General features: G+C 48.1%; 1 protein-coding gene across 5 annotated transcripts in view; it reads left to right on the top strand.

Moving 5' to 3' along the window:
• Positions 1 to 3,787, top strand: part of RALGPS2 (Ral GEF with PH domain and SH3 binding motif 2) — an 812,647-nt gene extending 808,860 nt beyond the window's left edge. For all 5 annotated transcript variants that reach the window (XM_069231548.1, XM_069231547.1, XM_069231545.1 and 2 more), the window contains one exon: positions 1,240 to 3,787. In XM_069231548.1, coding sequence (XP_069087649.1) covers positions 1,240 to 1,269 — 30 coding nt within the window. In that variant the 3' untranslated portion in view covers positions 1,270 to 3,787. The remainder of the gene's footprint in view (positions 1 to 1,239) is intronic.
• Positions 3,788 to 22,957: the final 19,170 nt, after the last annotated feature.

Here is a 22,957-nt window from a genome sequence, read left to right as displayed (position 1 = left end):
CTTCTTTCAAGCCTCTAAACAGTTATCCTCTTTGACTTCTCACCTTGAAAACAGCCTTCCTTGTGGCCATTACATCTGCCCGAACGGTGAGTGAGCTGCAGGCATTGTCATCTAAGCCTCCCTACCTTTCAATCTATCCTGACAAAGTGGTGCTTTGCACACGGACCTCCTTTCTCCCGAAAGTGTTTACACCCTTCCACGTAGGCTAGTCCATCACCTTGCCTACTTTTTATGCACCCCCACATCCTTCTAAAGAAGAGGCGAGACTCCACCGCCTGGACCCAAAAAGAGCGTTGACAATCTACCTTGATTATACCAAAGGGTTCTGGGTGGATGATCAACTTTGTTGGTTCTCTTCTGCACTGCCTAACCTTTCTTCACACCCACATAACCATCTCCAGATGGGTCGTACTCTGTGTTAAAATGTGCTACACGTTGGCTAAAAAGCAACCCCCTGAGGGCTTGCGTGCTCATTTTGCCAGAGCTAAAGCTGCAATCACTGCACTAGCATGCGGAGTTCCAGTCCTGGACATCTGTCAGGCTGCAACGTGGGCATCCCTGCACACATTTACCAAACACTACTGCCTGGACAATCAGATTCATAGGGACGGGCGCTTTTCCCGTTCAGTCCTGCAGGACTTTTTGGTGTGATTTTTGGTACACAGACCCACCTCCATGGATGGTATTGCTTGGGTATCTATTCTAAGGTAAGGAATCTGCAACTAGAAGTCTCTATCAGATGAACAAGTTACTTTACCTGCGGTAACGCCTTATCTGGTAGAGACCATATCTAGTTGCAGATTCCTTACCGAATCCTACCAGCTCTGAGAACTGATTTCTAGGGACAGGGACTTCACTTTCACTGCCGTAGATCTGATGCACCAGTAGTCAGTGTTCTTTATGGCTCTGTGCTTCTGACTTAGAAAGTTGTGAAAAGAAATGTTGTCTAGTGCCTGGGGCTACGAACAAGATGATGAATATGGGGTTAGACAGCGTATCCATCTGAAAGAGTGTTACCAAAGGTAAGTAACTTCTTAATCCTATAACAAAAGTTGAAAGCGTAACCAAGCCATTCTGTGGCTTTCAAAACGGAATGCATACAAAAGCGGTTTATCCATACAGATCACAAAAACTACTCTTGTTATAAAAGAGCTAGCCTAAATGTAGAATGTATACCATAACTGTGGTTTGGTGGACCTTCTAAAAAATGTAATCTAACTGGAGACTCTTCTCTTTCAGGCACCTGCCAACTTAATGACGTTTGAGTAACGAATGCAAAGAGTAAATGTGTTCGGAGCCCGTAAAAAAGCAGCATTTTCTTTTGATACCACAGACTTCCATGTCGCTACAGAGATCAACAAGAAAAGGTCTGCACATGGCTTTAATATGCTATGATGGAATCTGGCAGGTTGGAACTTCATTGTGCTGCGAACACAACAGGTTTATGAACAAGAACAGAGACTTAATAAAGCACTACCTGTCCCCCAAGGGATCAAGCTTAGACGAGAGGGAATCCCCACTAATTGTGCGTGCTGCCCTTTGACCGTTTTGCTTGTCCCTCACTTACCAGAAATCTCTTAACCCTCAGAAGATTAAAATCCCTGGAGTCGATCTGCCATAGACTTTGCTTCTTTCGATGAGAACTGTGCCGACCTGTGGTAATCCACTGCCTTAATATTGAAGTACAAGAAGACTTTGCCCGACCACCTAATGGCGTCTGTGTGTCTGGGTGGAAGCTGTGCTAGGGAACAACAGATTGTGTCCTACGTGCTACTTTTTAAATTTCCATTTACACAGGATAAGCTCCCTTATGTTTAAGTTCTCGTTTGAAAAACAATACCCAACTGAATCCTCACCTTAATGATTGGTTGTGTTTTCAGTTGCTATACCACGAAGGCAAGGACGTGGCTGAATGCAGAACTTGCACATTAGAAATGTTCTATATATGTTACCAGCAGTCCTGTTTGAATGCGTCGAAACATGCAGAAATTTGTCATCCATTTGAACAGCCGAATGCATGTACCTGTGAACGGGCATGACCGTGGTAGATCGGAAGACAGATGATCGTACATTGGAACTGAGGAGTGCTGGGCATGCAATGGACAGACATCCGCAACTACATTCACATCAACATCTTCTGCAATGAAAGCAGTCCCACTGCATTTGGATCTGTTCTGCATTGGGATTTTTTTTTTAATGATGAGGGGAATGGCAGAATGCAGCAGAGTAATTGTTTTAGAAGTCTGAATCTCTATGGTCTGAACATTGAGATGTCCTTCTGGTGCACTTGAAGCTATGCAGGCTACTGTGAACCTGACTCATTGCTTAGGATCTAAGTTAGGATCCCTCTGCCAGTTGTTTCTAAAAAGCCACATGCAGCGCACTACCTCATGAAACTGGAGGGATTGATCCTTTCTTCTTGCAGCTTGCGTTGTAATTTTTTTGAGCACAGTGGATGGTGCCTTCCATGTGGCTGACCTGTCACCTGCACCATTTACAGCAGCTGTCATACTTTTGTCGGCACCCTAATGCGAATATTCATTTAATAAGGGGTGCTATATATTTTCTTCTCTGGGTTCTCATGTGAAATATGCCCCTCTCTTTATTTCTAAAACTGGACCAAGGATCCAATGTGTACAGAATCTCAGATGCATTGGACTGGATCTTAAGAAGCACAGTTTCACCAGCCATGCAATAGACTTCCCTGTGGTTGAAAGTTGATGCCATTATTTTCAATATATTGTTTAGGCCTGCATTCCTTTTTTCCCTTCAGGCCTTGAGGGATGAGAAAAGGTACCTTACGACAGTGTGGGAGTTATTATCCACTCTTGTTCATGTTTGCCAAAATGAGTGACAATATATAACTAGGAAGGGCTGTGTGCCACTTCTCTTTCCTGACGTTTTACAAAGCAAGTAGTGGATCTGTGGGTCTTGAAAGTTCCATCCATTAGTGATACTTGCCCTTCCCCCTCCCTATTCTGAGATAAGAAATTATTGTTCTGCCAGGTGGTGGTAAGGCCCAGGAAGCTGTCTTGTTTTCTAAAAAACTGCCAGTGCTTGGTTTGTATACTTACTTTAAAAACAACACAAAGAGAAGCTTGTGTTATCCATAGTAGTGTATGCTCCAAATTAAAGGCCAGGCATTGGAGGAATTTTTGCTTTTACACATTTTGTGATATAAACTAGAGGCAAGAGTCTCTTGCCTATATGTTTCCCCACGTGTTTCATTTCGATTGCGTATTGTAGTCACTTACTCTGGGATGTTTGTGCCCATGGCAAGGAGTTGGCAGGTGGATACAATTCAATATTATTATGGCTTGATCAGCCCAAAAGGGCTGCCTGCCGAATCCCTAAGGGAACATGCACTTACAGGAATGATCCGTATATTAGGGGGACACTGTAATTTCCATGGGGTGTGACTGTTGGGATTTATGGGTACCTCTCTTCCCATGGGATTATCATTTTCCTCTGCCTTGGTTATGTTCACAAATAGGCAATTTAAGCTTGTGTTGCATTGTGTTTTGGGAACAGGTATCAGGGAAGAGAGGGATGTACATTTTCTTTTTTTTTCCTCAGTTCCCACATTGTTCTAGTTAACCCATGTTGGGTATTTCACACGATCCCCACCTGCATGGCCAACAGTATTAATGTGTAAACTTGAGTTCACAAGATTACTACTATTGTTTTGCATTTTCTCGCTTGTTTTTTTAAGTCTGTGATGTATTTTAGTTCTTTTTGACAGTGTGTTTTAACAAAAGTTTTTTTTAAACTGTTGTGAATAATAACACCATTGATTGTGCCTCCTTTTACTTGATGGCAGCAAGCTTTGCTGCGTTTGTCTCTGTGTAATGCTATGTATACATCCACGCCACTTGCTTGGATTCAAGTGAAGCCACACATACGTTGAGTTAAGAGGTGTTCACCACAGAATTTTGGCTCCTTTCCATCAGTTCCCAGTTCTTGCTTAGTTTCTTTATCGAGGTGGAGCAGTATTCCACTTGAATATTAAGTTTTTAGTATCAGTGTGCACGGAAATCGACTCCACAGTATAGACTTCCAACATATCATCAAAGTAAGTAGATGTGGAGTTAATAATAGCAAATGTATAATTCTCACTTATGCTTGCCTTAATGATCTGTTGATAGTCGGAACTCTACAGTCTGTGTATCAGATGGTCAAAGCTATCGACTTCAGTACTTTGACTTGCAACAGGCCTGTGTCATCTCACATTCTAAAGTCCATTTGATGATTTAGGCAGCAGATGTAACAACTTCTAAATACTCACGATAGCGTGGAACATGTACTTCACAATTGCTACTAGGTATAATCTCTATAACAGCATTTTGTCTGTGCTTTTTTCTGATCAATATTTCGAACTGCAGATTCCTCACCTTATTAATATTTTTCACAGATCCAGAAACGTCAAAGCAGTACAGCTTTGTGCTGGTAGGTGGCATTATGCGCCTCCTCACCATTGTTGTGCTGCTCCAGAAGTTAACCAGCAGAGCCGCATATAGGCACCACCCATGCAGAATGATGTGGGTTCCTTTTTTTCTGCACCTTTCAACTCTGAGCTAGACATACCTACTGTTGCCAAAACTTTTTTGCCAAATATTTTCGAGTGTTTCAGGGGAAAATGTCACCTCCTAAGACAATAGGGTTAAAGCCCTGGAGAAACTGTTGCACACAGATGTCTGTTACAAACCCTCACGAGGTCTGTGGTGCCTGGGGTCGGAGTACGATTCCTGGAACTAAGCACACATGAATCCGAAGGCCACACGGGACTGTGAGGTGAAGCTGTATGTTGCCAAGCATTGGTAGACTCCACGCCATGACTGGTTGAGGTGGATTGGAAGGTGCAGTCAATGCAGTCAGTCCTCGGGTAAGTCGAAGAAGCATTTGAAATCGGCTCCTTCCAGTCACTCTTGAACTCCAGAGTGGGCATGAAGGTGCCTACATGCCACCAAGTCTTGTTTCGAACCAGCCTCAAACCTGTTCTCAATCACCATGAATTTCTGGGTCCATCAGCAACGACAAAGCAATTGAAGGGCTTTAGGGAGGCACATGACTTGCTTAAAACCTTTACAATTGCATACTTAACAGTGCAGATCCATGAATAGCTACCCTTAACTCAATTTATGACTGACTTTTTTTTCAATACTTGTTTGAGAATTTCTACTCCTGGCGTGATAGGGATGTCACCTAAGAAACTAGCTGATTTCAAGCCATGTAGTGCTGGTCACAGGCAGATGTCTGTGACAGAATATAACTTGGTTTATGTTTGGTGCATAGAGCGGGACCACGAATCCAAGACTTGCGAGGGCTGCCGTGCCAGAATTCAAAGAGGTCTTTGACTTTGTTGCACCCATCCAAGTCCTCAGAAGAGGTGCAGGAGTGTCAGCACTCTAGGCCTTGTTCCTCTGCGAAGCCTGTGCCAGGCTCTGCTCCACGCCTCTCTGACTTTTTATGGAGTCTGAGCTAACCCCACCCAACAGAGTTTTATGAGGCCATGCACCTCATATTTGGGCACCCTGACCTCTCTGGAGCGCCTTCGGACCCCATGGATTTGGGAGATTCCCTCACTGGATTCCCACCAGCTGGTTCTCCCTAGACTCCAGTCAATCCCTTTGAATGCGTTGCTGGATCCGGAGCGGTGCCCCCCGTGACCTTTCTCTGCACCCTCTCCAGTCTCAGCACTCATGGCGCCCCACGACAACTCTTTCCATCGACATTCCTGACTCTGACACCGAGCCGGATTGGTGTTGTCTGACTCCGGCTCAAGCGCTGACTGGAACCATGCCCTCCGAGCTGGAGCCAGTGCATTTCTCATTCAACAGCTCTCCAGAGGGAGAGGAATGGGAGGGAGTCTGAGGATCCTTATTTACACCAGCATCCCCTAGATGACACAGAGGAGAACTGGTCTGAAGAACTGGCAGATGTGAGTGGGTTAGATGCCTCACCAAACAATGGCTTGGTCTGTCCTCCTTCCATGGCTGTGAAACAGGGTACCTCATTTGCTGTGGTGGTGTGAAGGGTGGCTGATGTCTTGGACCTTCAGTAGCAGTCAAGACAAATGTCTTGACAGAGGTGCTTCAACCAGGATCTGCCCCCTCTGAACCCTTACTTCCATTTAATGAAGCCCTTACTGATGTCCTACATGGTGCCTGGCCCAAGCCCTGCACAAGGAATCCTGTGCATAGGACAATTGCCAGCTCCTGGGGACCCCAGTTTCCTCCCCCAGCACTCCACCCCGGAGAGCTTGGTGGCACATGCCTCCACTTCCCAAATAAAGCCCTGATACATTCCCTACCACCCCACTGGATACAGAATCCGAGAGGATGGATACCTGCAGTAAAAGGATGTTCTCTTCTGCCAGCCTTGCCCTGTGGTCGATGAACACCACGTGCCTCTTGCGCCGATACAGCCATAGGATCTGGGATTGCACAAGTGCTGCACATGGCCTCGAAAGAGGCCCAAGGCATACTGTCACTTGCAGTTGCAGATGGCAGAGATGTAGTAACGTTCACGATCAAATGTGGACTGGATATGACTGACTTGCTGAGCAGAGCAATTTCATTGCCTGTGGCCTTTAGGTGCCACGCCTGGCTGAGAACCACTGGCTTATCGGGGTGAGCCAAGCTTCCCTCAATAACATGTCTTTTGATGGCTCTCGCCTTTCTGGTGAGAAGGCGGGCTCAGCACTGGAGCACTTTAAGGATAGCAGAGCTGCTGTCCGGTCCTTGGGCCTATCCATGGCCCCTGGGCAAACCCCGTCACCCTTCTCTTCCTTTCAGGGGTGCCCAACTACGTTCATTTTGACCTAGCCACCACAGCAAACAGACTTCCGGACTTTTGCGGCTGAGGTTCCTACAGATCAAATGGTGCTATTAGCTAGAGATCAGCCCAGTCTGCCACATCCCCGGCAGCATCCAAACCCCTTTAATGTGCCCTAATTCTAATGTGGGCACCCAGTGGGGGGGCAGTATATGCTATCATCTGCACCACTGGCAGTTGATATTCTATAAGTGGGGTTTACAGATAGTCCAAAGAGGCTAATCCACCCCCTTTCTGGACATCCGTGCCACCAGTTTATGGTTGGCTGATGGAGAACCGTCTCTTCTTGCTCCGTGAGGAAGTGTTGTTTCTCTTGGTCAGCTGTGCCAGCATCAGTAGTAGCTTGTGGTGACTTCTGGTGCCCAAGAAAGTTGGAGTCCACCGTCCTATCCTAGACCTGCGCCTTTTCAAATTTTACCTGAAAAGGGAGAAGTTCAGGATGCTCACCGTAGCTCAGGTCCTGCCTGTCCTGGACTCTAGAGACTGAATTGGAGTTTTGGGTTTGCAGAATGAGTATTTCCACATAACCATCTTTGCTGCCCACAGGTGTTACCTGTGATTCACGGTGGGCCAGGAGCACTTTAAGTTTGCAGTGCTCCACCTTTGGCCATACTAGCACCCCTCGGGTGTTCACCAAGGTAGTGGTGGTGGTTGCAGCAAATCTGTGGAGGTCGGAGTTCCAGTCTTCCTCTACCTCGAAGATTGGCTGTTGAAGGTGGGCTCTCCCAGGCAGATGTCTCCCACCTCCAGAATACGGTGGACCTCCTGCTCTCGCTGGGTTTCACTATCAGCATGCCAATGTCACACCTGACTCCCTCTCTGACGCTCCCTTTCATTGGAGCCATTCTGGAAACTGCAGTTTCGGGCCTGTCTTCCTGAATGGTGAGTCCAGGACATTCAGGCTATGATACCAATGTTTCAGCTTCTATCCTGAATTTCAGTGAGACTGACTGAGGCTTTTGGACCTCATGGCATCCTGCTTCTGACACATGCCCCTTGGCATATGCAAACTCTGCAGTGGGAACTGAATTTGCAGAAGATACAGTATCTGGTACATTTCTGTCACGTGGTTCAGTTCTCGGAGGGAACTTCAAAAGACCTGCACTGGTGGCCAGCCATCCTCAGATAGTTTGGTGGCATGCTCCTCTCCTTTCCCAAACCAGAACTGACCATAGTGACAGACTTTTCACTCCGTGGCTGGGGCTGGCTATTTGGTGGAGATCAGAGGATTCTGGTTTCCGGCAGAGTCCAGGCTCCACATTAACTCATTGGAGTTTTGGGCAACTCGATTGATATTGAAAGATCTTCTTCCCTCCTTAAAGGGAAGGCTGGTGCAGATGTTCATGGGCAGCACCACTGTTGTGTGGTAGTGCAACAAGCAGAGCTGTGTGGGTTTGTGGACCATCTGTCAAGAGGCCCTGCATCCCTGTACATGACTGTGATGTCAGGACATTTCCCTGGTGGTTCAACATCTGGCGAGTTCTCTGAATGCCAGGATGGATAAACTCAGTTGTCAATGCCTAGCAGATCAAGAATAGTGTCTCCATTCAGATAAGTTGGAAGGGTGCTTTCAAGAGTGGGGCAATCGTTGGCTAAACCTGTTTGCTGACAGTGTGCAGCGTCAGTAGTTTTGCACACTGGCGTTTCCAAGGCGGTTCCGCCTTGGGGACACTTCATCTTGAGCGGAGCTCCAGCTGCTTGTATGCCTTTCTGCCAATACCACTCCTGCCGAGAGCTCTCAGGAAGATCAGGAACAACTGGGCTCAAGTCATTCTTGTGGCTCTGGATTGGGCACAGAGAGTCTGGTATCCCTTGCTATTCAGCATGAGCGTCCGTCCTCCGTTCAGGCTGCCTCTTCAGGAGGATCTTCTGTTGCAGCAACAGGGGACAGTGCTCCACCTGCCCCTTCATAACCTCCGCCTTCATGTGTGACGACTGAGGGTGAGCGGGACAGTTGACAGCCTTTCACCATCCTCTCAAAGTCTGTCATGATCTACTGGCAGCCAGACATCCCTCTACCAAGATGGTAGACACCTATTACGCCTATCGTTGGATCAAATTTGTGGCATGGTGTGCATCCAAGAACATCAACCCTCTTTCTGCATCCCTCTCTCAAGTCTTGTTATTTGTTTGGTCTTTGGCCCATCAGGGTTCTGCTCTTGACACATTTAAAGGTTGGCTATCAGCCATTTCGGCATTTTTGTGGTTGCCAAGCCAACCTTTTTTGTTCAAGTCACCTGTTGTGACTAGGTTCCTCAAAGGTCTCCAGCACATATTTCTTCCCAGGCCATTCATCATGCCCCAGTGGGATTTAAACCGAGTCTTCAAGCCTCTGCACAACTGTCAGCTCCATTTGTTAACCACCAAGAATGCTTTCTTAGTGGTCATAACATCGGGCAGAAGCTTCAGTGAACTGCAGGCACTCTCTGCACACCCTCCTTATACCACCTTCTACCCAGACAAGCTGGTTCTTCGAACACGTTCCTCTTTTGTTTCAAAGGTAGTAACACCATTTCATGTAGGCCCAAACATCACCTTGCCTACCTCTTTTTATCTGCCTCACCATTCTGAAGAAGACTCCACTGCCTGGACCAGAAAGAGCACTGTCATTCTACCTTAATCATACCGGAGAATTCCTGGTGGACAACCAACTCTTCATAGGGTATGTAGGAACCAAGAAAGGGAAGGCCTTGTAGAAACTGACAATCTCAAGATAGATAGTGCTCAGTATAAAGATATGCTACACATTGGCCAAGAAGTTAACCCCCTGAGGACTTACATGCTGATTCCACCAGAGCCAAGTTTGCAACCTCTGCGTTAGCTTGTGGAGTTCCTACTCTAGACAGCTGTCAGGCAGCAACAAGGGCATCTCTGCACACTTTTATAAAACACTACTGCCTGGATGGTCTGGTCTGTCGTAACTGGCATCTTGCCCCTTCGATCCTGGAGGACATTTCGGTCCAAAAACTGTTTCACAAACCCACCTCTAGGGAGGTATTGATTGGGTATCTATTCAAAGGTAAGGAATCTGCCCCTAGAAATCTCTGTCAGATGAATAAGTTACCGATCTTTGGTAATGCCTTTTCTGGTAGAGAGACTGTCTGGAAGTAGATTTCTTACCGACCCTCCCATGCTCCTTACTTTACGAATTGATTACATTGTAAGGGTCACTGTAGGAAGCTAGCTCTCTATATAGTGCACTAAAATTAAGTACTATGCGCAGAGTCTCCAGTGGATCCCCAAAGATTTGCAGAGGCAGAAATAGATAGGTCTAGAGCCCTTTTAATGGTAGTGTGTGCGAGGAGCTAGGCTTATCAAGGAGTTGTGATGAGCATCTGTTGTACTCCGAGACAATAAATGAGACATATACTCAAAGAATAAATCTGAGACCAATTTAGAAAAATAACAGTTGCTTTTATATATACTTTGAATCAAAAAACTTCATTATAAGGTAAGCAGTTTTTTAAATTAAAAATACTTTGCTGTTTCAAAAATCGACAGTCCAATTTTCAGGGTCTATAATGTTAGCCTATGGAAGGAAAACAAGAATGCAGTTTCTTAGGTAAGTACACAACTTTCAACCCCAGTCTTTTGTGTTTCAGGCTAGCACTGAGCAAGCTTCAGGTTGGTATCAAGTGTGCACCCACAGTGGAACAGGGGAGGCTGGGTGCCAAAGTCTTGAGTCGGTGCCCATTGTTAGTCAAAGGATTCTGGGGGGACGCGGCTAAGTACAGGTGGTGTCAGAGGTTGGTCTCCCTGGGGGTTGAGACAAGCGCTTGGGGTGGGGGGGGACTTTGTTCAAGACAGAACCAAGCTTGCATCCTCAGCAGTACAGTGGCGGCTGGGTGCAGTGTGGCAACACAGTGTTGGGAGCCCAGTGCTGTCCAGTGGAGCGAGGGGGTATCCGCTGCAGCTCTGCTTACAGGTGAGTAGAGCAGGGTCAGAGTTGGATCTCCTAGGGTTGAAGCTAGGACAAGAGGGGCCACAAGGCAGCACCAAACTCACACCCTCAGCAACACAGGGGCAGCCGCGTGCAGAGTGGCAAGTGTCATGATCTCAATGTTAGTCAATGCAGGAACTGGCTGCAGGCTCTGGCCAGGAGCGGTCAACCCACAGTTGCCCAGGTAAGTTAAGATGTCAGGGGTCGTAGAGACATCCTAAGTCTAGCTCCCCAGGGGCTCTGGGTGCAGGGGTGTTGTTTGGCGTCGCAAACAACTTATTGGGCAGGTCACAGTCAGGGGCAGCTCTCAGATTTAGGCTGCAGGCATTGCTGTGGAGTCCGGCAGTGATCAGCCCACAATGGACTCTGGGTCAGAAGTGCTGGAAAATCAATGGTAAGCAATCTGGAGCTAGATAGACTGCCAGATAATGCGTTTCCAAAGGTAAGTAACTTTTGGGTGAAACCATGTTTCGGACAACATACAGGACGCTTGTCACCATGAAACAGCCCTGGCGAACCTGACTTTCTTACACAACTTCCCACATCAAGAGCTTGATGATGCAGACATATACAAGTTAGGTAAATCCTAACACCTTCCCCACCTGATTGTTAGTCTAAGCAAATAGACTTTTGGGAAGCACATCTGTTACTCCACAAGCTTTGCTGTATGATTGGTAAATGGAAATTACACTCATAAAATGTAATTCCAATGTTATCTTACATGAGAGGTGGGCCTTGTGGTAGTGAAAAACTACGTTGAGAGTTTTTCACTACCAGGATATGTCAAATTTAAAAGTGCATGACCAACTTTTTAAATAAACTGCACGCTGCCTCATAGACTCTGCAGGGCCTTCCCTCAGGTTGATTTATATGTATTAAAAGTATTAAAAAGAAAGGTTTAGGTCTGGCAAAAACGTTTATTTTGCCAGGTCGAAATGGCAGTTTAAAACTGCACACATAGGCCACATTTAATTTACAGCCCTGGGAACATGTAGTACCACTTTACTAGGGGTTTATAAGTAAATTATATGTGCCAACTGGGTGTAAACCAATGTTACCATGTTTAGAGGAGTAAGCACAAGCACATTTGATAGAGACTTCTAGTTGCAGATTCCTTACCTTAGAATTTCCCTCAGGCGTCAGACTGGATCTGGAGATTTTTTTTTAAAGCATTACCCCTGTGCGCTGTTAGGTGGGGTTGGTCGACTTTGCGGGCGCCGTGGTCACCGTGATGACGTTGCAGTCATAGGCACCACACCGACACGCTGATCTCCGTTCTTTTCTTTCAACGCCAGCCTACACGCAGATCCAGAGAAGACCTACCCCTAGTCATATTTTAACTAACTGCGACACTTTTGTTAATCCTTTTTGACGAGTTTTGGATGCGTCGAGGGATATCCCAAAATATCGTATTAAAGCCCTGCAACTCCTGTCAACGAATGATGTCGGTGATGGATCCACACTTCGTCTGCCTCTGGTGTCTGGAGTGCGACATTTACCCAAAGTCATGCTCAAAGTGTCAGGCCATGAACCCAAAGGTTTTGAGGCAGCGGTCCCTGAAGCCCATGGCAGCTCGTCACTCAACTCTGCGTCGCTCCCATCTTGTTCGAGAGGAAGGTTAGGAGACCGATCAGTGAGTCATCACCACTCCTCGTCTAAGTCATCTGGATGGTCGGGTCACAAGAAGAAGACTACTTCGACTATTTGGACGACGCAATGCAGAGAGAGCATCTCCGCTATAGGCCTCCACCTTCGGAGCCTCGATCTGGTTTGGCTCCGCGCCTCCCTGACTTTCCAGGAGCCGGTGCCACCCCTGCCCAACTCAAAGAATTTTATGAGGCCATGTGACTCATCTTTGGGCAGACCGACCAACCCTCGGCACCTTTGGGCCCACGGGAGTCAGTGAGGGCTACCTCGGTTTCCAAGACATCTGCTTCGGCCCGACACCAGAGGGCACCTCCAGATCCGTTCTCTGATCCATCCCGGCACCGGTCATGCCAACGCGACCTTCCCCGGCATTGGAACAGACGTTGACGCTCCCGACATCGGTTGGGCCTACAATCTACGTCTATCCTATACTGATCCCCGACAACCCGGAGCCAGAACAGCATCGCTCAACGCAGATTCCATTTTCAATGGTCTCTCCTGGGTCCAGGGCGGATCCTGACCCCTATTGCTATGGGCATGGATATGGGAATGGTGTAGAGGGGTTGCTTGACCCTTTAGAATATAACCTTGACCCTGACATGGACTGGGTTCAGGATTTGGACGATGCCAATGGGTTAGACACATCCCCTAACGCTGGCATGCTTTCTTCCCCTACCGTGGCTATGGAGGAGAGAGGGTCATACTCTATGGTGGTGAGAAGATGCAGGGAAGTTCACGTGGTCTGGATACAACCGATTTGTTGGGCAGATCGGTTGCATTGACGGTGGCCTTGCGGCTTCACACCTGGTTGAAGATGTCTGGCTTTTCTGGGGATGTCCAGCAATCCTTGATGGACATGCCCTTTGATGGCACCCCTCTCTTCGGAGACAAAGTGGAGTCAGCTTTTGAGTGCTTTAAAGATTCCCGGGCTATGGCTCGGTCCCTTGGCCTCGTAGCTGCTTCTCACCCTCCACAGTCCACTTTTCGCTCCTTTTGTGGCTACGGAAAGGGCACCCAACCATGTTCCTTTCCACCTGGCCACCGACCCACACATGCTGTGCAGTCCCCGTGTGGATGTGGGATCCCATGAGCTCATGGATCAGGGAGACAGCGGTCCACCGATCCACCCCAACCCCCTACTCTGCCTCCAAGCCTTCCTAGTCCGTCGGAACATCTGGGACCAGTTGGCGGCAGGATCCGCCATCATCTGCCCCATTGGGAATCCATTACCACGGACAGGTGGGTGTTACGAATTGTCAGAAACTGACAGACTGCCTCCCCTTCGAGACTTCTTCTCCGGCCACGCCACCATCATACGATCTTCTATTGGAGGATCATTTGGCACTTCTCCTCGAGGAGGTCGAGGCTCTTTTGGCCAAGGGAGCCATAGAGAGGGTCCTTGCACCAGAAGTAGGTTGTAGTTGTTATTCCTGTTACTTTCTGATGCCCAAAAAGGACCAGGGCCTTTGCCCTATCCTAGATCTCTGGTCCCTTAATCTCTTCCTCAAGAAGAAGTTCAAAATGTTAACCCTAGGTCAGGTCCTTTCTGTCCTAGACCCTCAAGACTGGATGGTAGCAATGGACTTGCAGGACGCCTATTTTCACATTCCCGTCCTGCCGGCCCACAGACATTTCTTGTGATTCGTGGTAGGGCCACAAGCACTTTCAGTTCACGGTGCTCTCCTTTGTCCTTACCAGTGCCCCTCGGTGTTAACGAAAGTGATAATACTGGTTGCAGATTAGAGGTTTCAGTCTTCCCATACTTCGACTGACTGTTTAAGGCGGAGACAACCCAGAAAGTCGTCTATCACCTCCAGACTACGGCAAACCACCTGCATTCGCTGGGGGTCACTATAAACATGCAGAAGTTACATCTGACTCGCTCTGATACTCCCTTTTATTGGAGCTGTTCTGGACACAGTGCAGTTTCGGGCTAATCCTCCCGAAAAGGCCAAGATATTTAGGCTATGATCCCGATGTTTCAGCCTCTATCCTGGATTTCGGTGAGAATGACTCTAAGGCTGCTGGGCCTCATGGCCTTCTGCATCCTGCTGGTCCAACATGCCAGATAGCATATGTGGGCTCTGCAGTGGGACCTGAAGTTCCAGTGGGCAAAACATCAGGGGAATCTCTCCAACATGGTCAAGATCTCGGATGGGACTGTGAAAGATCCGTAGTGGTGGTTGTCGATTCAGGATTGCGTCATTGGCAGATCCCTCTCCCTTCCCTAACGGATCTCACAGTAGTGACAGATGCGTCACTCCTGGGATGGGGTGGCCACATGGGAGAGGCGGAGATCCGAGGCCTCTAGTCTCCGGTGGAATCCGGGCTCCACATCAACATTTTGGAGCTCGGGCAGTCCGACTTGCATTGAAAGCATTCCTTCCCTCTCTCAAAGGGAAAGTGGTGGAGGTATTCAGCGACAACACCACCGCCATGTGGTACTGCAACAAGCAGGGCGGAGTGGGGTCGTGGACCCTTTGTCAGGAGGCTCTTCGTCTCTGGACATGGCTGGAATGCCAGGGCATTTCACTAGTGGTTCTACATCTGGCAGACTCTCTGAACGCCAGAGCAGACTAACTCCGCTGTTGATGCATAGTCAATCACGAATGGCGTCTTCATCCAGACGTGGCGCAAGGTCTCTTTCAGCAGTGGGGAGAGCCTTGGTCAGATCTGTTTGCCTCCATACAGAACGCTTAATTTCAGCTGGTTTGTAGGCTGGAGTTTCCAATGCGGCACTCACTCTTCGACGCTTTTCGGCATGAGTGAAGCTCAGGCCTCCTGTATGCCTTCCTGCCAATACCACATCTGCCCAGAGTTCTGAAGAAGATCAGGCCCAACCAGGTCCAAGTAATGCTGGTGGCTCAAGCCTGGGCACGAAGAGTCTGGTATCCTGAGCTATTGAGCATGGCCACCAATCCTCCGATCAGACTGCCCCTTTGGCAGGATCTTCTGTTGCAGCAGCAGGAGACGGTCATTCACCCAAACCTGTCTAGTCTCTGCCTCCTTGCATGGAGATTGAGCGGATGCAGTTGACAGCTTTCGACCTTCCGCCCGAAGTCTGTGATGATATCTTGGCAGCCAGGCATCCCTCCACCAAAACAGTATATGCCTGTCTGAAGAAATTTGTGGCATGGTGTATCAACATGTCTGTTGAGCCCCTCTCTGTACCTCTCTCAGAGGATCTCCTCTTTATTCTCTTTCTTGCCAGCAGGGCTCTGCTCTGGGCACCCTCAAGGGCTATTTGTCCGCTATCTCTGCCTTTTTAAGGCATACAGACCAACCTTCTTTGTTCAAATCTCCCGTATGTTTCCTCCTATCCTGTTCATAATGCCTCTGTGGGATTTGAACCTCATGGATCCCACTCACAGCTCCATCAGTACACCTCAGTTCACATACTCCAAGCCCTCAGCCGTGCCAGTGCCAGGAAACCCACAAAATCTGTTTGCCAGAGCACCTCAGTTCTTGCAGTCAGTACACTCTTCTGCTCCAGTACTAGGACCTTGGTGGCAGATCCATCAGTGCACCTCAGTTCTACCCCCGCGAGGTCACTTCCCTTCCTATACTGGAACCCTGCTCACATACAGTTTCATTACAGCAGCAAAATTCTAATATTCAGTCCCACTGCCAAGCCAATACTGGACCCAAAAGAGCAAAACACAGTTCAGCCAATGCATCTCAAGTCTTACACCCAACACCACTTTTGATGGGAACCACCACCACAGCTCTGCCAGAATCAATCAATTCTAACATTCAGGGCACATTTCTTCTCAGTACTAAAGCTCATATTCACGCCCTTCATGACTCCTTGCTTCTGTGGTTCAGAGGCAATGCCACTCCCATACTGTGCCCCACTTTCAGCTTCACCAGGGCACCTCCAGGCAAGCACTTGGCAACAATGCCACGCCAACACTAGGTTCCACACATAGCCCCATTAACATACCTCACTTCTGAACTTGTGTGACCGTTACTATTCCAGTACAGGAAAGCCAGCAGGCTATTTCATGCAGAAATAAAATGAGCACAAAGCACATACTACTCCACAAAAATAAAACAGAGCTCCAACTCGCCTAAAGAGATCTTTCAGCTTTTAAGACAAATCACACACTCATACTTGCATACTCATTCTGTGGAAGCATCCAATGAACATAGCAATAATTTGGGTGCTTTTTTTCAGGAATTTCTTTTAGACATTTACTCAGCCTTTCCGATGAAGCCCCCCAGGTACACAGGTTTGCAGGGCGGAATGCATCAATCATACAGTGGTGCTTTCGCAGTTTCCCAAGACCGGGTATTAACATTACTGGAGACCCTTAAATCTGTCTCCCCACTGGATTCTGCCCCTCCTTCCATCCTAGTTCAGGCTTCATCTGTCATAGTCCCTATCCTGACTGACTTACTGAACCGGTCATTGATCAATAGTAGTATCCCTCACCAGTGGAAACGTGCAATTGTGAAACCTTTGCTTAAGAAACTCCACTTAGATGCGTCTGTTCTTAATAACTATAGGCCTATTACCATGCTGTCTGCTCTCGCCAAGATATTGGAGAAACGTTATTTTTTGTCTTTGTAACTTTCTTGAGGATAATAACATCCTCCACCCCTCTCAGATGGGTTTTAGGCCATTGCACAGTACCGAATCAGCACTAATCAGCATTACGGAAGAGGTTAGGAAACGCCTTGATCAAGGGAGGGCCTCAGCTATCATTCTGTTGGATCTTAGTGCTGCTTTCGACACTGTGGACCATAGTATCCTCTGCCAAAGATTGAAGGAGATCGTAATCACAGGCAATGCGCTCAATTGGCTCTCCTCTTTCATAGAAGCTAGATCATTTCAGGTACTAGATCGCTCACAGTACTCCAGACACTTTAACAGCAGCTGTGGAGTTCCTTAGGGCTCTTCACTTAGCCCCACCCTATTTAACATCTATATAGAACCTTTGGCAAAGATAGTGGAACCATTTTGTCTTTCAATAATCTCATATGCGGATGACACGCAACTGGTAGTCTCCCTGACGACCGAGGAAACCTTATTGGATACGGCACTTACTCCTTATTTAAAGGCAGTATCCAAATGGATGTCTGATAGTAAACTCAAATTGAATGGAGAAAAGAGAGAGGTTATGTTTTTAGAACATTCTTCTCGATCTAACACTTTTTCCCCTCTGTATCACACTCTAGGAGAGTTGCCTCCTCCTAAGGAATATAGTAAGAGCCTAGGTGTATGGCTGGACCCAGGACTAACCATGGACCACCAAGCTAAGAAAATCTCCTCCTCTTGCTTTGGAACGCTAAGACTTCTTAGAAAGGTATTTAAAATACTTCAATTCATCGCAAAGAGACTCATAGTCCAGGCACTTATCTCTCGCCTGGACTATGGGAATGCCTTATTTATTGGGGCTCCAAAATACGTAAAAAAGAAACTACAAGTGGTCCAGAACACGGCGGCCCGCCTCCTTTTTAATGTACCCAGATATGAATCGGCTAAACCTGTCCTTTCTACTCTGCACTGGCTTCCAGTTGAACAGCGGATAAAATGTAAAACTCTGTGCTGTATTCACAGAGCCCTCCATAACAAAGGTTCCCCTCTCCTACGAACCCCTGACTCCTTTCACATTCCTACTAGGCATCTCAGGTCTTCCTCGGCAGCTTTTGCCGTCATTCCCCTAATAAAAAAGGCCAAATGGGGGGGAAGAATAATGGCCTTCTTCAGAGCACAGTTGTGGAATTTATTGCTGATGAATCTACGACAAACAGGCCATGAACTTTCTTTTCGCTGCCTACTTAAGACCTGGTTATTTTGATTGTGATCAGCAGCTGGTGTTTTGAAGTCGTCCGTACTAGCTCTGCGAGGCTCATTGGGTAGCCATGCGCTATATAAGATCTCTTAACATAACATACTGCAGCCCACATACAACTCTGTCAGTGCACCTCAACCCTAACCTGCAGCGCCCCATTATTCCAATACCAGGAATTACACGGTGCTCAGTTTCTCATTCCTTACCCGCAGCCTTTCTGTTATTCCAGCACTGGGCCGGGACACAGATGTGTCTACACCCCCAATCGTGATCTGAAGCGAACTAATATTGCTGTATTGGGATTCACATACATTCTGCTAATGCACCTCCTCCTGTTCTGCAGTGCCCCTTCCTGTTTGACACTCTGATCTGTTTGAGGATGTGGGGGGAGCCAATTAAATCTATTCTTAGCTGCCATCTTTATTTGGGGGGTCTGTTTCACCTATCTCACTCTATTCTTTTTTTTTTTTTACTTTGTTTGCTCCCAATGTGTTGTTTCTCCCCCACTTTTCTCTTTCCAGCTCTTAAAATCCACGCATTAATAGTTTTGCTCTTTTTTTTCAACTGTTTATTTCTACTCCTCTCTCTTTTTTATTTCCCTCTTCCTCTTACTACCTCCTCTTTCAAACTCACAAAAACATGGTTATTTCTTTCCTTGTTTTATGCCTCTTTTTTCTTCATCAGGCGTTCATTCACTATTTTTTCTCTTCCCTTCATTCTTTCTTTGTATTTTTTATTTGCACTTTCCTTTGACTCTGTATGCGTCCTCTCACTTTTTTTATCTTCCTTCCTTCCTTTCTGTGGTGTTTTCTGATCTTTATCTGTAAATTCACATTTTACTATAAATCCCTCTTTATCCCGTCTGTATGGGGAAGCCTTAAGTTACTTGTCAGGACCCAAAGTGTCAAAGTGGTTTACCTATTTAACGTCTGTGGGAATTGTCAGTACATATTAGAACACAAAAGAGAGTGGCGGGAGTGGTGCAACCCCACACGTACTCCCGAGAGGAATGAGCACATCCATATACCACTGGAAGTGTGGGGTGATACAGTGAGGGTAAACTGGATTAGTGAACCCTAGACTAGAGGCGCGGGCTCAGCGCGTAATTGCTGGATAAAGGGCTGTGTGTAGAATGTCTATGGTAGTGGCTGTAACTACAAGAGGGAGTTCCTTTTACGGACTAGGTGGTCTCACACACATAATAGTGCCATGCTTCATCATTTGAGTAGGTAGGTAGATGGCATAGTGTACTGAATACTGTGTCTGATGTGTCAACTAGCTGTGTAATGGCCCAAAAGGAAGGAGGTGCGGAGTCAAACCGGCTAACGGTTCCGCAGAGAAGTGCCAGGAACGCCAATGTTCCCTGCTCATTTCTTCGGCCGACAGACGAGGTGAAGTCGAAATTGTAGGAAAGTACCCTCTTTTTGGCATGTTACCCCCAACTTCTGCCTGATATCAGTGTGCTAACCCGGACCGCAGTGCTTATGCTCTCTCCCCTCTCAAATTTGTCACTACCTACTGGTAACCCAGTATTTCATCCCAAATTGGCATACTGGTGCCCCTTTATACGTCCCTAGTATATGCCACTTAGGTAGCCAGGGCATTGGGTTCCAGGAGATCCCTATGGGCTGCAGCATTACTTTTGCCACCAATAGGGAGCCCATGAAAAGGCTTCTACAGGACAGCCATTGCAGCCTGTGTGCAATGGTGCATGCACCATTTCACAGCCATTTACACTGCACCAGGTCACTTATAAGTCACCTACATGTCAGGCCTTCCAACCCTGAATTCTGGGTGCAAAGTACCTGTGTGTGAGGGCACCCCTGCACTAGCAGAGGTGCCCCCACGTCATCCAGGACCATTTTCCCAGACTTCGTGAGTGCGGGACGCAATTTTATGTGTCCACTGGACAAAGGTCAATAGCTATGTCCAGCTTCACAATGGTAACTCCGAATATGGCCATGTAAGGTGTCTAACATCTGGGAATTGTACCCCAATTCTGAATCTAGTATTGGTTTTACAATTCAATGCACTCTGGGGGCTCCACAGTGGACCCCCAGTACTGCCATATCAACCTTCTGAGGTTTTCCCAGCAGCCCCAGCTGCTGCCATCTCACAGACAGGTTTCTGCTCTCCTGTTGCTTGAGCAGCGCATGCCCAGGAAGGCAGAACAAAGCATTTCCTTCGGGAGATGGGTGTTACACCCTCTCCCTCTGAAAATAGGTGTTTCAGGCATTTGGGGGGGGGGGCATCCTCCCAGAGCCTCTGGAAATGCTATGAAGGGCACAGATGGTGCCCTCCTTGCATAATCCATTCTACACCGGTTCAGGGGCCCCCAGTCCCTGCTCTGGCACAAAACTGGACAAAGGATAGGGGAATGACCACTCCCCTGTATCACCACCCCAGGGGTGGTGCCCAGAGCAGGTCTCTCCTCAGATTCGGATTGCAAGACTCCAGCAGGAATCCTCTGCATTCTTTACTTCACCTTCTACCAGCAAAACTGCATCTGAACCCTCCAGGAACTCTTTTCTTTCATGTGTGCGAGTACTGTGTGACTACAGTGGTATTGCAAGAGCTTTGCATGTCTCCTAGATAAGCCTTGGCTGCTCCGCTACAGCTTCCCCGAGTCATGGTCGCGCTTGAGGCACCAGAAGCAAACAAGATGAGGGACAATGATTAACATGGTTCAGTAATAGGCGCCACATGGGTTTAAAACCCACCTTCCACATCGACATCTCAACACACTTGAGAAAAAAACTCAAGTCGAAAAAAGGCCTGTCAAAAAGCAACAGAGGGCTAGCTCTCTATGGAGCTGCGCTAACTGGTGCAGAAAGAAAACAACTGACGCCCGTGCGCCTGGTTGGTGCCTATATAAGTGGCTGCAATGTCACATCCAGTGCGAACGATGCCATGTGAAGGTGAATGGAGCCACCCAATGGCACGTGCAAGGGGTATTGCTCAGCAAAAGCTTCAGGATCCAGCCTGACGCCTGGGAAAATTGAAGGTGAGGAATCTGCAACTAGCAGAGAGGGTGATGTATCTCCCGCCTGCTGCGACCTCGGGGCAGCGGTAGCACTCCGGTTACCCACACCTGGGGGGGGGGGAGTAGAGCAGAGCTGCGCGGAGCTGGGGGACTGGGAGTTGGCAGCCCCGGAGAGCGGCCTCCTGGCCTGGTGAAGCCCCAGGCTCGATTTCTATGGGTCCTAGGAAGTCTGCGACAGCGGGAGAGTCAAGTGGCCATCGCGGCAGCCTCCACCTCGCTCCACACATTTTTTGGTGTCCGGGGATGTGGAGAGCAGGAATTCTGCCCCCCTAACCAGTTTTTTTTCAAGGCTCCCTGGCTTCGTGGAGAGGGACTCACACCGTATGCTGGGACAGTGCTGACTGGCTATGGGACTGCCACCAGCCCCACGCCACATGCCCCCTGGTGGTGAGTGATGGGACAGGGGGCCCATATATCAAAACTGGTTTCAGGACAACTTAATTCTCCTTAAGGGCAACAAGCTTCCAGGATTTGGGTGCACAGGAACGGTCCTCGGGGGCATTTGGTGGCACTGGCGCCCACTTAAAGAGACTAGGGACAGTACAACAGTGTCCGATATCAACTCTGGGATATTACCCCGCATGTGATCACCATTCCCCTATACTTTATATGACCTCACAGAGTCAATGTGCTGTTGTCCTGTTCCCCACTGCATATTAGGCGCCCGCTGAGGACATCTTACCAGAATCTCAGAGAGGGGCTGCGTGTGCCTTCTTTGAGTGGTCCCGGGACCCAATCTCGGGGCTTTGTGTATTGGGCCATTCATTGAACTGAGGGCCTGCACTGTGGTCTTGCTCCACCATGAACATAGTTGGCCTTATCGAGGGGCAAGACGTGTGTCTGCCTTCTGGGTTAACCGGACTGCGTCGGCCAACAGTACTCGAATGAGACAGAGACACTATATTCTACGACTGGAGGGGCGATTGTGGAGCCCTAGGTGCTTGCTCACATTGACCAGGGAGCCGCAAGGCCCCCTCCAACGGACCTGACCTCTGCTGGAAAAAGGGTCTCAGAGCAGATATGACCTCGGATAAATCCACTGTTAAAACGGCCTACCAGCTGCTTTTTATTTTTTTTATTTTTTTTTATTTAGAGGCTATTGCCCAACAACGTATGGGATCCCACCAGCAGCCACCATCTACTGCGTAGGCGCCTGACGTAGGTGAACAACCAGACTCCATGATGGAATACATCCTGCACGAAATAGCGGTGGTGGGTAGTGGTCTTGAAGGTATGGGCACCAGGATATCGGAACTGACCTCGGAGTCCCGCCCCCCTCCGCAGTGACATAGCTGGATTCCAGGACAGAGTGATACAGCTCGTTCAACGCCTCACCCTAGTGGAGGACAAAGTCAACCAACCAATTATACGGTCCAGGAACTGCAGTTCCTAAAAGACAAACTCACGGACCTGGAAGATAGAAGTCGTAGGGACAAAGTCAGCTTCTTCAGGATCCCGGAACGAGCGGAAGGTACGGATGTCAGAGCCTTCCTTCGGGATACTATCCCTTCCATCACAGGCCTTTCATTCTCACCTGCATTGGAATTCCAGAGGGCACACAGGATAGGTCCCCTGCACAAGGACGCTTGTGGGAAACCCAGTCCATTGATAGCCTGTTTCATGAGGCATGAGCAGGCAGCCCGGATCCATGGCCCCTACACCTACGAGGGTCATGAAGGGTGCGTCTCCCCTGCC

The sequence above is a fragment of the Pleurodeles waltl genome, chromosome 4_2, assembly GCF_031143425.1.
Source record: "Pleurodeles waltl isolate 20211129_DDA chromosome 4_2, aPleWal1.hap1.20221129, whole genome shotgun sequence".
Taxonomy (NCBI): domain Eukaryota; kingdom Metazoa; phylum Chordata; class Amphibia; order Caudata; family Salamandridae; genus Pleurodeles; species Pleurodeles waltl.
The sequence above is the reverse complement of the archived record's forward strand: the minus strand, read 5'-3'. Positions and strand labels throughout refer to the sequence as shown.